The sequence below is a fragment of the Salvelinus fontinalis genome, chromosome 36 (genome assembly GCF_029448725.1).
Source record: "Salvelinus fontinalis isolate EN_2023a chromosome 36, ASM2944872v1, whole genome shotgun sequence".
NCBI lineage: Eukaryota > Metazoa > Chordata > Actinopteri > Salmoniformes > Salmonidae > Salvelinus > Salvelinus fontinalis.
In genome coordinates, this window is record NC_074700.1 from 21,636,708 (window position 1) to 21,655,569 (window position 18,862).

General features: G+C 41.9%; 1 protein-coding gene across 2 annotated transcripts in view; it reads right to left on the reverse strand.

Annotated features, from left to right (window-relative positions):
- Window positions 1-1,699: 1,699 nt before the first annotated feature.
- The window catches only part of LOC129835701 (calsequestrin-1-like), a 38,473-nt gene continuing 21,310 nt past the window's right edge, over window positions 1,700-18,862 (reverse strand). For both annotated transcript variants that reach the window (XM_055901449.1, XM_055901450.1), the window contains 10 exons: window positions 17,320-17,413; window positions 11,288-11,388; window positions 10,912-11,023; window positions 10,558-10,631; window positions 10,124-10,254; window positions 9,832-9,877; window positions 9,663-9,717; window positions 5,366-5,466; window positions 3,101-3,175; window positions 1,700-2,810 (listed from right to left, as the gene is read on the reverse strand). In XM_055901449.1, the coding sequence (XP_055757424.1) occupies window positions 2,559-2,810; window positions 3,101-3,175; window positions 5,366-5,466; window positions 9,663-9,717; window positions 9,832-9,877; window positions 10,124-10,254; window positions 10,558-10,631; window positions 10,912-11,023; window positions 11,288-11,388; window positions 17,320-17,413 (1,041 nt within the window). In that variant the 3' untranslated portion in view covers window positions 1,700-2,558. The remainder of the gene's footprint in view (window positions 2,811-3,100; window positions 3,176-5,365; window positions 5,467-9,662; window positions 9,718-9,831; window positions 9,878-10,123; window positions 10,255-10,557; window positions 10,632-10,911; window positions 11,024-11,287; window positions 11,389-17,319; window positions 17,414-18,862) is intronic.

Genomic DNA, 18,862 nt, shown 5'->3' on the forward strand with positions numbered 1-18,862 from the left:
AAGCAGATATTGTCAAAATCGTAACCGTGTAACTATGGAATATTTGGTGTTGTCTTGGTAAGCAGCTCCAGTGTAGATTTGGCTTTGGGTTTTAGGGTATTTTCCAGCTGTAAGGTGAATTTGCCTTTTGGAGAACAGACTGAACCACTATTATGCTGTCTGTGCTTAGCTCCTTTCCATTTATTTTTAACCTAAAAAAAGCATCTGGGGGCGGCAGGTAGCCTAGTGGTTAGAGCGTTGGGCCAGTAACTGAAAGGTTGCTAGATCGAATCCCTGAGCTGACAAGGTACAAATCTGTTGTTCTGCCCCTGAACAAGGTAGTTAACCCAATGTTCCATCATTGTAAATGAGAATTTGTTCTTAAATGACTTGCCTCGGTAAATAAAGGTTAAATAAAAGAAAGCTGGTACTAGCCAATGAAAAGCATACTCATTACATGATGCAGACACCACCGTGCTTGAAAATATGAAGAGCGGTACTCAGTCATGTGTTGTGTTGAATTTGCCCCAAACATAATGCTTTGTATTCCAGACTAAAATGTAATTTCGTGCCTTTTTACAAATAGAATGCATGTTTGGAATATATTTATTCTGTCCAGGCTTTCGTCTTATCGATCTGCCATTTAAGGCAAGGGTTCGCAAACCTCTGCTCGGGGAGCCCAAGCCGTTCCAGGTATTTGAACTGTTCCACAGCTAGCACACTTGATTCAAATTGTTAAACATCCTCAAGCCCTTGACTAGGTGAATCAGGCGAGTTAGTTCAGGGCTACTACAAAATGATGAAATGTTCTTGATCCATCCTGTTTTTTTCTATCATAGCCATTAAACTCTGTAAGTGTTTTAAAGTCACCTTTCTCTCCAGCAACTGACTTAGGAAGGATGCCTGTGTCTTTGTAGTGACTGGGTGTATTGATACACCATCCAAAGTGTAATTAATAACTTTGTCATGCTCAAAGGGATGGATATTCATCAATCGGTGCCCTCCTTTGCGAGGCATTGAAAAACCTCCCTGGTCTTTGTGGTCAAATATGTGCTTGAAATGTACTACTCGACTGTGGGACCTCACAGATCATTGTATTTGTGGGGTCCAGAGATAGAGTAGTCATTGAAAAATCATGTTAACCTCTGTTATTGCACACAAAGTCCATGCAAAGTATTATGTGATTTGTTAATTACATTTGTAATCCTGAACTTATTTAGGCTGGCCATAACAAAGGGGTTGAATACTCAAGATATTCCAGCTTTTTCTTTTTTTCCATTTGTAAAGCTTTCTTAAAAAAAAAAAATCTACTTTGAAGTTATGAGTAGATCAGTGACACAAACTGTAACAAAACAAAATGTGTCAAAAGTGAACGGTTATGAATACTTTCTGAAGGCACTGTATATCATGTTTTTTATGCCCCCTGTCATCAAGGCAGTAAAATACTCTCTGAGACAGATTTACAAAATGTTTGCTCCTGTGAGAATTTTGCACCTTATAGTTTTGCAGAACCATGAAGGTTGATGCAGTCTTGTCTCTGACATTCTCAAGAGTCTTGAATTAGATTATATTTGATGTGTAAAGCTTCACCATCGTCAAAATATGTACTGGTTCTTATAGGTTTCACAATTATGTAGCTTTAGTTTGTAAAAATTGTGTCGTGTCACATACACACAAAGACACTTCCACATTCATATAGAAATGATGACAAACAACAACATTACATTTTTTAACGTTTTTTTTCTGTTTTTTTCCCAATATCGGACCAGAAACAATCAAATTCTGTTGTCTTTTTGTGAATTCCAAGATATTCATAATCACTCTTTGAAACTGTTTTTCTTAAGACATTTCTTAAGACATTTCAGTGAGGTTAAGTTTCCTTCTCTTTAAAAAATAACACAATATAGTACAATATAGTACAATATAGTACAATGTTTCTTCTCTTTACCAGTAGAAAACATGTAGATGTTACAGAGTACAGAAAAATGGAACAAATGAGATAGGGGAAAGGGAGCATCCCTGATTGTGCAAAACGAGATAAAACTAGGTCAAACATACTAGTTTTCCTCAGATTTGCCCTCACATACACTCACAGTTACAACCCCATGAAGAGAGAGACAAACGTTTCATACTGAACAAGGAACACTGATCTTACATTTGAGCCGCAACCCATTTTCTTTTCACAGACAAAAATTTCCCCCTGCTTCCATGCATTTTCTTACCCAGTGAAATCAGCGGAGGCTGCTGAGGGGTGGGTGGCTCATAATAACAGCTGAAACGGAGCAAATGGAATGGCATCAAACGATGTGTTTGATGTATTTGATACTATTCCACCTAATCCGCTCCAGCAATTACCACGAGCCCGTTCTCCCCAATTAAGGTGAGTCAATTTGATTTAGGTGTTGCTCTTTGGGCATATCACCGGACTATCTGATCAGGGCTTTGAGAAAGAGATGCAGGAAGCAAACAGGAAAGGACACAACATGTGTTTGACGAGATGTTAGGAAACTGATGATTGATGCCAGCTTTCGGCCACTGTTGGCTAAAGCCGAGCCAACCCAAGGATGGCAAGTAAGCTTTTATTCGTCATCATCATCATCGTCATCGTCGTCATCTTCGTCGTCATCATCGTCATCGTCATCGTCATCATCATCATCATCATCATCATCATCATCATCATCGTCGTCGTCGTCATCGTCGTCGTCGTCGTCGTCGTCATCATCATCATCTGGATCGATCTTTCCGGACAGCACATCCTCGATCCAGTCCTCAAGCTCATCGGCAGTGGGCATGTCCTCATCATCATCCATCTCCATCCACACACTGTCGGCCTATGAGGGAACACACACACAGTGAGATCTCGATTTGATGGTCACGAAACAAGATGGAGACTAAGTCGGCACAAGACAGAAAGACACTGAGATTCAAGAGAGGCTTGGATGAGAAGACAGTGAGAGTAGACCATCAAAAACCTGAGGTTCCCAGAGAAGATGGATGGATGGATGGATGGACGGATGGATGGATGATAGATAGATAGATAGATGGATGGATAGATAGAAGAGAGAAGAGGATGACACAAAGGAGACGACAGAGACAAAGTAGGTGGGAAGATCAGACTTACATCTTCCACATCCACAACACCGATCTGAGGGGAACCGAGGTCAATGCCGAAGGTCTTCTCCCAGTAGGGCACAAGCTAAAAAGAGAGAGGGAGGTAGAGAGTGGGGAGATAGAGAGAGAAAATAAAAATATAAAAATACTACATCTAGGCTTAATCTGAGGAAATCACAATTTAAAGTTCTGGAAATCACAATTTAAAGTTCTGCTTTTCAAGTCCTAAGTGTATCTGTTGGACATTTCTAATATTCACTTGTTAGACTAGTCGATACACATACAGGTGCAGAATTAATCATCTTCATCACATAATGAGTAGTTATTTGGGATTACAACGTGATTGCAGGATTCAGTGATTCTACACTGTCCAACTCCAATTTAGTCAGTCTCAAACACATACAGCGCATTCGGAAAGTATTCAGACCCCTTGACTTTTCTCACACTTTGTTACGTTACAGCCTCATTCTAAAATGTATAAATATTTTTTTCCCCTCAATCTACACACAATACCACATAATGACAAAGCAAAAACAGGTTTTTAGAGATTTTTTTAAATGTATAAAAAAAACTGAAATATCGTATTTATATAAGTATTCAGGCCCTTTACTCAGTACTTTGTTGAAGCACCTTTGGGAGCGATTACAGCCTTGAGTATTCTTGGGTATACCTCCAGAGTGGCGCAGTGGTCTAAGGCATTGCATTGCAGTGCTAGATGCATCACTACAGAACCTGGTTCGTTCCCAAGCTGTGTCACAACCGGATGTGATTCGGAGTACCATAGGGTGGCGACAATTGGCCCAGCGTCTTCCGGGTTAGGGGAGGGAATGGCCGTGGGTGTAGGCAGTCATTGTAAATAAGAATTTGTTCTTAACTGACTTGCCTAGTTAAAGAAATGATACTACAAGCTTGGCACACCTGTGTTTGGGGAGTTTATCCCATTCTTCTCTGCAGATCCTCTCAAACTCTGTCAGGTTGGATGGGCAGTGTTGCCGCACAGCTATTTTCAGGTCTCTCCAGAGATGTTCGATCGGGTTCAAGTCCGGGCTCTGGCTGGGCCACTCAAGGACATTCAGAGACTTGTCCCGAAGCCACTCCTGTGTTGTCTTGGCTGTGTGTTTAGGGTTCTTATCCTTTTGGAAGGTGAAGCTTTGCCCCAGCCTGTGGTCCTTTGCGCTCTGGAGCAGGTTTTCATCAAGGATCTCTCTGTACTTTGCTCCGTTCATCTTTCCCTTGATCCTGACTAGTCTCCCAGTCCCTGCCGCTGAAAAACATCCCCACAGCATGATGTTCCCACCACCATGTATCATTGTAGGGATGGCGCCAGGTTTCCTTCAGATGTGACGCTTGGCATTGAGGCCAAAGGTTTGAATCTTGGTTTCATCAGACCAGAGAATCTTGTTTCTCATTGTCTGAAAGTCCTTTCGGTTCCTTTTGGCAAACTTCAAGTGGGCTGTCATGTGTCTTTTACTGTGGATTACCTTCCGTCCAGCCACTCTACCTTAAAGGCCTGATTGGTGGAGTGCTGCAGAGATGCTTGTCCTTCTGGAAGGGTCTCCCATCTCCATAGAGGAACTCTGGAGCTCTGTCAGAGTGACCATCGGGTTCTTGTTCACCTCCCTGACCAAAGCCCTTCTCTCCCGATTGCTCAGTTTGGCCGGGTGACCAGCTCTAGGAAGTGTCTTGGTGCTTCCAAACTTCTTTGATTTAAGAATGAGGGAGGCCACTGTGTTCTTGGGGATCTTCAACGCTGCAGACATTTTTTGGTACCCTTTCCAAAATCTGTGCCTCGACACAATCCTGTTTCGGAGCTCTATGGACAATTCCTTCGACCTCATGGCTTGGTTTTTGTACTGACATGCACTGTCAACTGTGGGAACTTATATAGACAGGTGTGTGCCTTTACAAATCATGCCCAATCAATTGAATTTAACACAGGTGGACCCCAATAAAGTTGTAGAAACATCTCAAAGATAATCAATGGCAACAGGATGCACTAGAGCTCAATTTCGAGTCTCATAGAAAATTCCATGAATACTTATGTAAATAAGTTATTTCGATGTATTTATTTTAATTTGCAAACATTTCTAAAAAGCTGTTTTTGCTTTGTCATTATGGGGTATTGTGTGTAGATTGATTTTTTTTTAAATGTCATCGATTTTAAATACGGCTGTAATGTAACAAAATTGGGAAAAGGTCAAGGGGTCTGAATACTTTCAGAATGCACTGTACACAGTATGTTCAGCCAGTTCACATATCTTCAGCCTGTTCTTACCAGGGGGAAGTCGTCGGGGTCGATCCAGACAATGCTGAGGTCGGGGTTGTCAGTGTTTTCACGGGCCACCTCTTTCAGGATCTCCAGGAACTCAAAACCGTCTTGGAAAGGTCAAAGGTTAGATACTGTAGTCTTTTAGCCCCTTCTACACCCCCACATTGGAAGACAATTGTATTTTTATTATCTAACTTTTACATTTTTTCATGACCAGATTTGTGAAAGAGCAGAGAATACATATATATATATATATATATATATATATAGTGCATACAGTGGGGCAAAAAAGTATTTAGTCAGCCACCAATTGTGTAAGTTCTCCCACTTAAAAAGATGAGAGAGGCCTGTACTTTTCATCATAGGTACACTTCAACTATGACAGACAAAATGAGAAAAAAAAATCCAGAAAATCACATTGTAGGATTTTTAATTTATTTATTTGCAAATTATGGTGGAAAATAAGTATTTGTTCAATAACAAAAGTTTATCTCAATACTTTGTTAAATACCCTTTGTTGGCAATGACAGAGGTCAAACGTTTTCTGTAAGTCTTCACAAGGTTTTCACACACTGTTGCTGGTATTTTGGCCCATTCCTCCATGCAGATCTCCTCTAGAGCAGTGATGTTTTGGGGCTCTTGCTGGGCAACACGGACTTTCAACTCCCTCCAAAGATTTTCTATGGGGTTGAGATCTGGAGACTGGCTAGGCCACTCCAGGACCTTGAAATGCTTCTTACAAAGCCACTCCTTCGTTGCCCGGGCGGTGTGTTTGGGATCATTGTCACGCTGAAAGACCCAGCCACGTTTCATCTTCAATGCCCTTGCTGATGGAAGGAGGTTTTCACTCAAAATCTCACAATACATGGCCCCATTAATTCTTTCCTTTACACGGATCAGTCGTCCTGGTCCCTTTGCAGAAAAACAGCCCCAAAGCATGATGTTTCCACCCCCATGCTTCACAGTAGGTATGGTGTTCTTTGGATGCAACTCAGCATTCTTTGTCCTCCAAACACGACGAGTTGAGTTTTTACCAAAAAGTTATATTTTGGTTTCATCTGACCATATGACATTCTCCCAATCTTCTTCTGGATCGTCCAAATGCTCTCTAGCAAACTTCAGACGGGCCTGGACATGTACTGGCTTAAGCAGGGGGACACGTCTGGCACTGCAGGATTTGAGTCCCTGGCGGCGTAGTGTGTTACTGATGGTAGGTTTTGTTACTTTGGTCCCAGCTCTCTGCAGGTCATTCACTAGGTCCCCTCGTGTGGTTCTGGGATTTTTGCTCACCGTTCTTGTGATCATTTTGACCCCATGGGGTGAGATCTTGCGTGGAGCCCCAGATCGAGGGAGATTATCAGTGGTCTTGTATGTCTTCCATTTCCTAATAATTGCTCCTGTAACGGATGTGAAATGGCTAGCTAGTTAGCGGGTACGCGCTAGTAGCATTTCAATCAGTTACGTCACTTGCTCTGAGACTTAACCTGTCTAGGATCAGCGTGGCGCTAGCGGCACACCCCCCCCCCCCCCACTGAAAAACCAGTGCCGCGAAATTCAAAAAAAATATTTTTTTTAAATATTTAACTTTCACACATTAAAGTCCAATACAGCTAATGAAAGACACAGATCTTGTGAATCCAGTCAACATTTCCGATTTTTAAAATGTTTTACAGGGAAGACACAATATGTAAAGATGTACATCTATTACCTAAAAACACATTAGCATAATCCACCATCTTTTATTTGTCCACCAACACCAGTAGCCATCACCAATTCGGCTAAACTAAGATATTTATAGCCCCTAACCAACAAAAAAACTCATTAGATGACAGTCTGATAACATATTTATGGTATGGGATAGGTTTTGTTAGAAAAAAGTGCATATTTCAGGTATATGGCATAGTTTACAATTGCACCCACCATCACAAATGGACTAGAATAATTACAATGAGCAACGTGTTTACCTAACTACTAATCATCAAACATTTCGTAAAAATACACAGCATACACGAATCGAAAGACACAGATCCTGTGAATACAGACAATATTTCAGATTTTCTAAGTGTCTTACAGCGAAAACACAATAAATCGTTATATTAGCTTAGCACATAGCAATTAGCAGCCCAGCATTGATTCTAGCCAAAGTGAGCGATAAAAGTCAACATCGCCAAAAGATATTAATTTTTTCACTAACCTTCTCAGAATTCTTCCGATGACACTCCTGTAACATCACATTACAACATGCATATACAGTTTGATCGAAAATGTTTATATTTAGCCACCAAAATCATGGTTAGACAATGTGAAATGTAGCTCAGCTGGTCAGAAAATGTCCTTGCGCCACTTAGACAGTGATCTACTCTTATACATAAATACTCATAAACGTGACTAAAAAATATAGGGTGGACAGGGATTGATAGACAATTTAATTCTTAATACAATTGCGTTATTACATTTTTTAATTTATCCTTACTTTTCAATACAGTTTGCGCCAAGCGAAGCTACGTCAAAAAACATGGCGTCCTAAGCCACTAAAATGTTTCGACAGAAACACGATTTATCATAATAAAAATGTCCTACCTTGAGCTGTTCTTCCATCAGTATCTTGGGCAAAGGATCCTTTCTTGGGAGAAATCGTCTTTTGGTGGAAAGCTGTCCTCTTGCCATGTGGAAATGTCAACTGAGTTCGGGATGAACTGAAAAGCATGCCCAACTTTTCACATCGTTGCAAAAATAAATGTCCCAAAATCGCACTAAACGGATATAAATTGCTATAAAACGCTTTAAATTAACTACCTTATGATGTTTTTAACTCCTATAACGAGTGAAAAGATGACCGGAGAAATATAACAGGCTAAACTAACGCTTGGAACAGGAGAGGGTCGGTGTCTTCCACGCGCGTTACGCAGCAAGAAAAGACTTGCTAGCTAAAGGTTTTTTTCATTTGTAGGGCCTGTGAACGAGCAATCGACCCCGTTGGAATCGTCATCACGTAAAGGCATCCAGGGGAAGACGTAAGAAGTGTCCGTATAGTCATAGCAACGACAGTGCCCTTTTAACTGACTTCAGAAAAGTGGCCAACATTTCTCAAATCTGACTCCATGTCAGGGAAATTGCTGTAGAATGGGCTCTGTTCCACTTAGAGACAAAATTTCAACTCCTATAGAAACTATAGACTGTTTTCTATCCAATAATAATAATAATATGCATATTGTACGATCAGGGATTTTGTGGGAAGCCGTTTAAAAAATTAGCCACATTAGCATAAATAGTCTAAACAGCGCCCCCATCCCCAACAGGTTAAGTAGGGTTTCCCCTTGCTCTGCAAGGGCCGTGGCCTTTGTGGAGCGATGGGTAACGATGCTTCGTGGGCAACCGTTGTTGATGTGTGCAGATGTTCCCTGGTTCGTGCCCGTGTCGGGGCGAGGGGACGACGTAAAGTTATACTGTTACATTGATGCTGTTGACCCGGATCACTAGTTGCTGCGGAAAAGGAGGAGGTTGAAAGGGGGGTGAGTGTAACGGATGTGAAATGGCTAGCTAGTTAGCGGGTACGCGCTAGTAGCATTTCAATCAGTTACGTCACTTGCTCTGTGACTTAAGTAGGGTTTCCCCTTGCTCTGCAAGGGCCGCGGCTTTTGTGGAGCGATGGGTAACGACGCTTCATGGGTGACTGTTGATGTGTGCAGAGGGTCCCTGGTTCGCGCCCGTGTCGGGGCGAGGGGACGGTTTAAAGTTATACTGTTACACTCCCACAGTTGATTTCTTCAAACCAAGCTGCTTACCTATTGCAGATTCAGTCTTCCCAGCCTGGTGCAGGTCTACAATTTTGTTTCTGGTGTCCTTTGACAGCTCTTTGGTCTTGGCCATAGTGGAGTTTGGAGTGTGACTGTTTGAGGTTGTGGACAGGTGTCTTTTATACTGATAACAAGTTCAAACAGGTGCCATTAATACAGGTAACGAGTGGAGGACAGAGGAGCCTCTTAAAGAAGAATTTACAGGTCTGTGAGAGCCAGAAATCTTGCTTGTTTGTAGGTGACCAAATACTTATTTTCCACCATAATTTGCAAATAAATTCATTAAAACTCCTGCAATGTGATTTTCTGGAAAATTCTCATTTTGTCTGTCATAATTGAAGTGTACCTATGATGAAAATTACAGGCCTCTCTCATCTTTTTAAGTGGGAGAACTTGCACAATTGGTAGCTGACTAAATACTTTTTTGCCCCACTGTATATATAGTAAAACGTATATATAGCATATATATAGTAAAACATTGCTTTGAACTAGTGCACTGTACATACCAGGGTCATCCTCCTCAGCGAAGGCAACAATGTGCTCTCCATCAATGTCATCTTCCTAAAGGAAGAAAGAAAGAACGCGACTCAGGCCTACTGTACATCTCCATGAGATATAGGCCCACTGGACAGTTCCGGTTTCTAGACGTTTCTATAGTGAGTGAATAATTCTTACCCAGGTCTCGTACATGCTGTGGGGCTCCAGCTTCCTCAGAGTGGGCCTGGAATGAGAATGATATCAATCAATCACATTTAGATTATCAAGCCCTTTTTACATCGGCAGTCATGGAGTACATTCACAGTAACACGGCCTAGACCCAAACGAGCAAACGAGGAAAGGCTGAAGCAAGAGCACAGTGGCTTGGAATAAAAATGTATGTAGTTTGAACCACACTTTGTCTACATAACATAGTATAGGCCTTCTGGTTTTGCATTGTAGGTCAGCTGATCTGCAGGCCCTAACTCACCTGTCGTGCTCCTCAATGTAGTCTACAAGCTCAGCCTCAGTGTACGGCTTTCCTGGGATGGTCATTGGTTCCTCCATGAAGGGCTCGTAGAAGTCAACCTCGTTCAGTTTCATATTCAGCTTCTTGGCAATCTGGATATGGACAAAGAACATCAATCTGGCTATCAGAAAGCTGTTGTTTCAACATAAAAAGATGAGTTAACATTTTGAATGAAAGTATTTGCAATGTAACTAATATTACGTTTTGTGGACTGAACTTGATTTCCTGAGTTGACTTAACACTTCAAGGTAGCGCAGTAACTTATCTTTTCAAGTTAAGACTAGTAAAAATGGTACAGCATACAGAGAGTTGGTCTGCATTGGGGACAATGGAAATATTCCAGAATGGAGTTTAGAATACAGCCAACTCTAATTTTACCCTCTGTGGTTCCGTACCTTAGGGTCAAAGGTGGCGAAGAACTTGATGAATGGATGGAACTCCTCGGCAGCGTCGTCATACTCAATGAAGTCTGTAAAAGAGAAAAATAACATTAACCTAACGTGATATTCTCATTGACATACCTGACTGAGGAAATTGTCAGAATTCAGGCATAGAATACCTGCATGTGGTTCACAGAAATAGGCGTTGTGACTAGCAACCCACTAGCCTGATCCCAGATCTGTTTGTGCCAATTCAGTGACAATGACCATAGGAGTTGACATGACAGCACAAAGACATCTGGGACTAGGCTAGCAATTTCAGTCATGATTTCTCTGGTCTTTCCCACAGAGTGTGTTGGCTGTACTTACGGGGGGATTTTTCACTCTTGAAGTAGCCGACCAGCTTGATGTCCTCGTCAATGTTGTGGAAACCCTTCAGCTCACGCTCATTATCAATTATCTCCACGGGGTCCTCAATCACCTGCAGAAAGATTGCGTGAGGGAGAAGAGATGTGGAGAGAAGACTTTAGAAGTTAGAGGAAGATTTTACTGGCCTTATTTTTTCTATCCATTTCAGAACAATATTTAGGAAACACAATGTAATCACCGACTAATACACTACACTATCAAGAGTGTTTACATAGTAATAAAAGCAAACTTAAGTTAAGTTACAACCAAATGACTGTAACCAAAATGAGGTGGCACGACACCTAAATGACTGTATAATGTTATAACAGTTACTCACGTCGTAGAGGAACTCCACCAGCGTGTCAGCGGCCAGCTCACCGTCATACTCAATGATCTCATTATCAATAAAGATGTAGATGCTCTCCACCTCATCCAGACCTGAGGAGGGACGATGATAGGTTAGAGACACTGTTTAGGGGCTAGGGAAGCGATGGGGGTTAGGGAAGAGATGGGATGGGATGGGGCTAGGGAGGAGATGGGGGCTAGGGAGGAGATGGGGGCTAGGGAAGGGATGGGGGCTAGAGAAGAGATGGGCTAGAGAAGGGATGTGGCTAGGAAAGGGATGGGGCTAGGTAAGAGATCGGGCTAGGGGCTTGGGAAGGGGCTAGGGACGGGGTGGGGGCTAGGGAAGGGATGGGGCTAGGGAAGAGATCGGGCTAGGGGCTTGGGAAGGGATGGGGCTAGGGAAGGGGTGGGGCTAGGGACGGGGGCTAGGGAAGGGGTGGGGCTAGGGACGGGGTGGGGAAGGGATGGGGCTAGGGAAGGGATGGGGCTAGGGACGGGATGGGGCTAGGGAAGGGATGGGATAAGGAAGGGATGGGGCTAGGGAAGGGATGGGGCTAGGGAAGGGATGGGGCTAGGGACGGGATGGGGCTAGGGAAGGGGTGGGGCTAGGGACGGGGGCTAGGGAAGGGGTGGGGCTAGGGACGGGGTGGGGAAGGGATGGGGCTAGGGAAGGGATGGGGCTAGGGACGGGATGGGGCTAGGGAAGGGATGGGATAAGGAAGGGATGGGGCTAGGGAAGGGATGGGGCTAGGGAAAGGATGGGGCTAGGTATAGGTAAGGGATGAGGCTAGGGAAGGGATGAGGCTAGGGAAGGGATGGAGCAGGTTAGAGACTCTGGGGACTAGGGTTTAGAGGACAGGTTAGGAACTCTACTTAGGGTCTAGGGTTTAGGGGACATGCTAGGAACTCTGGTTAGGGGTTATGGTTTGGGGACAGGTTAGAAAATATACTTAGGGTCGAGGATTTAGGGGGACAGGTTAGAGACTCTGGCTAGGGGCTAGGAGATAGGGGCTAGGAGATAGGGGCTAGGAGATAGGGGCTAGGGAAGGGATGGGCAAGTAAGTTGGTAACAAGACATTGTTCTCACCTGTAAAATAATGTATTATTTTATCTACACAGTATGAACATAAAGTGAGTTACTCCCTCTTGAAGTAGAATGCTTTAGTTGTTAAATTGCATCCCGGTGACTGAGCCACTTAGACATTTTTTCCCCAGGGCAGTGACAGTACAAGATAAGGATAAGATCGGTATCAGATAGAGGGAGCTGCAAGTCAGTTACAAAATGAACGTATGAAATAATCAGATCTCCTCAAAGGAATGTTTTTTCAGTTAGAAACTGGGTGTGAAACTCATATCTCTGCAAGGAATGTTTTTTCAGTTAGAAACTGGGTGTGAAACTCATATCTCTGCAAGGAATGTTTTTTCAGTTAGAAACTGGGTGTGAAACTCATATCTCTGCAAGGAATGTTTTTTCAGTTAGAAACTGGGTGTGAAACTCATATCTCTGCAAGGAATGTTTTTTCAGTTAGAAACTGGGTGTGAAACTCATATCTCTGCAAGGAATGTTGTTGGAAAACTACAGCTCTCTGGTGGCTGAATGATCTACTGAGGGTGCTACTGAAGCTTGTATGTGTCTAGACTGTAGAGCCCTGACTTCTTCCTGAACATGTAACATGACCATAAGCTTTCCTAACCAGAACTAGGGCCATCAACTGGGGGCCAGATTTGATTCCTTGTTTGGAAAAACCCTTCCCTTCCCATATAATATGTTCATTGTTACAAATATATCTTACACAGCTACTAGATTGGGTCCAGAGTTATGCCCTACTGTAAATGCAATGGTTGTCTTTACTTTAGCTCAGTGTTTCTTCAAGCCTAGTCCTGGGAAGACAAAGGAGTACAATGATATAGTTTTTGACCCATCAGCAAACCTTTGATTAGTGGAATCAGGTGTGGAGGGACAGCATTTTAGACATGTATTTGTTCAAGGCAGTGACAGTGTGAGATAAGGATAAGATTTATTGGACAATAAATATTACATGGTATTATAAGGACAAAGATACAGAGGGCTGCAAGTCATTTAGAAACTGAAAGTGAGAGACTCAGATCTCTCTGTGAGGAATGTTTGTTGACCACTACAGCTCTCTGGTGGCTGAATGATGTACTGAGGGGGATACTGAAGCAATAAGGCCCGAGGGGGTGTGCTATATGGCCAATATACGACTGCTAAGGGCTGTTGTTAGGCACAATGCAAAGTGGGGTACCAGGACACAGTCCTTAGCCATGGTATATTGGCCATATATCACAAACCCCCGAGGTGTCGTATTGCTATTATAAACTTGTAACCAACGGAATTAGAGCAGTAAAAATAAATGTTTTGTCATACCCGTGGTATACGGTATGATATACCACGGCGGTCAGCCAATTGGCATTCAGGGCTCGAACCACCCAGTTTATAACGAGGCTTTTATGTGTCTGTAGGTCTACTACTGTAGGTATATTACTGTAGGTATATTACTGTAGGTATATTACTGTAGGTCTACTACTGTAGGTCTATTACTGTAGGTATATTACTGTAGGTATATTACTGTAGGTCTACTACTGTAGATCTACTACTGTAGGTATATTACTGTAGGTCTACTACTGTAGGTATATTACTGTAGATCTACTACTGTAGGTATATTACTGTAGATCTACTACTGTAGGCATATTACTGTAGGTATACTACTGTAGGTCTATTACTGTAGGTATATTACTGTAGGTATACTACTGTAGGTATATTACTGTAGGTCTACTACTGTAGGTATATTACTGTAGGTATATTACTGTAGGTCTACTACTGTAGATCTACTACTGTAGGTCTACTACTGTAGATCTACTACTGTAGGTCTACTACTGTAGATCTACTACTGTAGGTATATTACTGTAGGTCTATTACTGTAGCTATATTACTGTAGGTCTACTACTGTAGGTATATTACTGTAGATCTACTACTGTAGGCATATTACTGTAGGTCTACTACTGTAGCTATATTACTGTAGGTCTACTACTGTAGGTCTATTACTGTAGCTATATTACTGTAGGTCTACTACTGTAGGTCTATTACTGTAGGTATATTACTGTAGGTATATTACTGTAGGTCTACTACTGTAGATATATTACTGTAGGTCTACTACTGTAGGTCTATTACTGTAGGTATATTACTGTAGGTATATTACTGTAGGTCTACTACTGTAGGTATATTACTGTAGGTATATTACTGTAGGTCTAATTCTGTAGGTATATTACTGTAGGTCTACTACTGTAGGTCTACTACTGTAGGTATATTACTGTAAGTCTACTACTGTAGGCCTGCTTCTGTAAGTCTACTACTGTAGGTCTACTACTGTAGGTCTGCTTCTGTAAGTCTACTACTGTAGGTCTACTACTGTAGGTCTGCTACTGTAAGTCTACTATTGTAGGTCTGCTACTGTAAGTCTACTACTGTAAGTCTACTACTGTAGGTCTACTACTGTAGGTATATCACTGTAGGTATATTTCTGTAGGTCTACTACTGTAGGTATATTACTGTAGGTCTGCTACTGTAGGTATATTACTGTAGGTCTACTACTGTAGGTCTGCTACTGTAGGTCTACTACTGTAGGTCTATTACTGTAGGTATATTACTGTAGATCTACTACTGTAGGTCTACTACTGTAGGCATATTACTGTAGGTCTGATACTGTAGATATATTACTGTAGGTCTACTACTGTAGGTATATTACTGTATGTCTACTACTGTAGGTATATTACTGTAGGTCTACTACTGTAGGTCTACTACTGTAGGTATAATACTGTAGGTCTGATACTGTAGGTATATTACTGTAGGTCTACTACTGTAGGTCTACTACTGTAGGCATATTACTGTAGGTCTGATACTGTAGATATATTACTGTAGGTCTACTACTGTAGGTATATTACTGTAGGTCTACTACTGTAGCTATATTACTGTAGGTCTACTACTGTAGGTATATTGCTGTAGGTCTCCTACTGTAGGTATATTACTGTAGGTCTACTACTGTAGCTATATTACTGTAGGTATATTACTGTAGGTATATTACTGTAGGTCTACTACTGTAGGTCTGATACTGTAGGTATATTACTGTAAGTCTACTACTGTAGGTATATTACTGTAGGTATATTACTGTAGGTCTGATACTGTAGGTATATTACTGTAGGTCTGATACTGTAGGTATATTACTGTAGATCTACTACTGTAGGCATATTACTGTAGATCTACTACTGTAGGTATATTACTGTAGGTCTACTACTGTAGGTATATTACTGTAGATCTACTACTGTAGGTATATTACTGTAGATCTACTACTGTAGGTATATTACTGTAGATCTACTACTGTAGGTCTACTATTGTATTTTGTTAATCCTTGAACATACAGAGGATCAACAACATTACTTTCACTCCCCATTACTGGCTTGTATGAGTGAAAAAGAAGGAAGCCTGTGTTAAAATATCCACTCCAGATCATCCATTGTGTTTGCAAAAAGGCTGTTATTGTAACGGGTGACGCTCTCCTCATCCTCGGATGAGGTGAGGAGAGAAGGATCTTCAGACCAAAACGCAGGCTTTGGGAAATAAGCCATCTTTATTATACAATGATGATGGCAACACGAAACGAAACAAAACACTTTCAAACTACAAAACAAGAAAACGACGTTGAACGAAACCTGAACATAAACTTACATAACTAAACATAAACTTACGTACAGGAAACGGACGACATCGAAACGAAACGAAACAAACAAACAAACGCTACAGTCCCATGTGGTACGAACGTACATACAGACATAGGAGACAATCACCCACAAACAAACAGTGAGAATGCCCTACCTAAATATGACTCTTAATTAGAGGCAAACGCAAACCACCTGCCTCTAATCAAGAGCCATACCAGGCAAACCAAAACCAACATAGAAACAGATAACATAGAATGCCCACCCAACCTCACGTCCTGACCAACTAACACACAAAAACTAACATAAATAGGTCAGGAACGTGACAGTTATGTAATACTGCAAGACAAAACAAATAAATAAATCAACTTTGGCCTAAATGAAAAACTACAGGTTTGGGTCAAATCCAATACAACACTACACAGAGTGAAACCCTCTGTATTTTGAATGGTGGCAGCATCATATTATGGGTATGCTTGTCACTGGCAGGAGCTGGGGAGTTTGTCAGGATCAAAATAAAAATGAGCAAACCCCAGGTAAACGGTTGGAGGAAAACCTTCCTAAAATCTAACCCTGGGATGGAGTTTTATTTTTCAACGGGACAATTATACAACATTTTAATGTTAATGCCAAAGCTCCTGTGTTGAGTAATATGTGTTGAGTGTTTCTGAATGGTCGAGTCATTCAGGAACTCTGAGACAAGGTTTGAATATTCCTGTCCATCAATGATTCCCAACCAAATTGTCTGAGCATGTTGCTTTAAGAGTTGTGCAAAGTTTGTAGAATCTTATTCAAAATGATTCACAGCTGTAATTGCCTGCCAAAGGTCCTTCCAACAAGTATTCACTTTGGGATGTGAAGACATACGCAATCAAAATATCTTCACATTTTATTAATTTAGAAAATGTTCTATAATTTTTCTTTCACTTCAAAATGTGGAGTAGGTTGTGTAGAACTGCAGGAAAAAAATTGAATTGAATCCCTTTTTACATTTATTAGTAAGACAGCAAAATGTGAAGACTGCAAAATGTGAAGTGCAAGGGGTGTCAAGACTTTCACTAGGCACTGCCTGTGAATCAGGTGAGTTAGTTCAGGGCTACAACAAAATTGGGAAATGTCTGGGGGTCCTGAGGAGAGGTTTGAAAACCACTGCTCTAATCTATTTCAACAGGAACGATACCGCACCTCGGGCAGAAGAAGGCAGGAGAGATCAGGATTCTATGTGAAGTCTGACTGAAAGACTGAGGTTTAATCGATGATGAAAAGGTGGTCAAGAGATGAGTGAGCTTTTACCCAGCTTCTTGGCGACAGAGAGGTCCTTCTTCTCATCCACAAGACCGAATCCAATGTCTTCATCGTCGATATCATCAAGAACCTGGGCTGCAAGCTGCAGAGAAGAGAGAGAAGAGAGAAAGAAAGAAAGACAAAGGAAGAGTGTTAGAAATGGAGCTGTATCAGAGCACATGGTCCTAGCATCCTAACGTCTGTTTTACGCTCCCTTTTTGGATCTCTAGATCTTGCTTATTTGAACAACCTTGAATGGATCTGACAGGTATCAGCAATATCGCTATAGCTCAACCGTGTCCTCTGATAGGCTAGATGACATTTTCAACATATTGCTCATACCTATCCAATAACTTCAGATCTACACAACTGCCTACAGGGACAGGGGGTTGACTTGGAACGGAATAGATATGTGTATTCCCCCCTCCCCCCTATGTTAATAGATGTGTCGTCCCTCAGGAATGAGGTGCTCAGCACTCCAGTCCTAGACACATATGACCACATTGCACTCCAATGGACTGCATGGAAAATGTATTTCCCACATAGTCTGTAAGCACTCCCACCCCCAACCACGGCATTTCCTCCCTCTTTCAAGGCCTTAAAAGCAAAAGCCTTAGAGCGCTGCCTTGCACTTTCTAAATCTGTGTGAAACTGGACCTATTGATGGATAGTTAGCCCAGCAAATGAGAGGGCAGAGAGAGAAGAGTGGGGGGGGGCATGGTCCTAGTGTTTCAACAGGAAGAGACATGGTCACGACAGGTGCAGTGGACCGGTGGAAAAGGAGAAGGGCTCACGCTTTGTGAGAGTAAACTTACATACACACGCTCACTAACACCTACTTGCAAAGACATACAAACATACACACACAGACGCACAAACACACATACTTTGTTCTCATTTTAACCACCAGAGGCCACCAATCTATGGCAATACATGGAACAAAATATAAGTAGAGAAAACATTGTACTCTAAATGATATCTAAGAATCACATAATTACAAATGTCTTATTTACAAATGTATGCAGAATGGGTATCATTCAAAAGCAGGCAATATCCATCAAGGAATATCCAGTGATATGTCCAGCCCACACAGTCAAGCTAGGCAACATCCACCCTAGCCAGGTCACGGTTCGGTCCAAGACTCCACCTCAGCCATAACAACAGCCCTGAGATCCATTTTGGTTTGGACTATGCTACCCGGTATCCTTGGGACGTCCTTATCCTAAACCCTGACCACAACTCTTACCTAACCCTAAACTTAAGCCTTACCTTATCCATTTTAAATGTCAATTTCAAATGGGGTTGGGAAGTCCCCAGGATCCCAGATAGCACGGACCATTCCCGGATAGCACCAAACCAAGATGGCCACCAAAACAAGAAGGCCAACATTATGTGGCTCAATCTGGTTTACAGTAAAGCCAGTGTGACAAGTACTGCTCTCGTGCCAAGCAATTCCTTTGGGCCAGCATCTATGTTTTGCATGAAATTGTTGAAAGGATGAATGAATGAATGAATGAATGAATGAATGAATGAAATGATAAAGGGGTTCGAC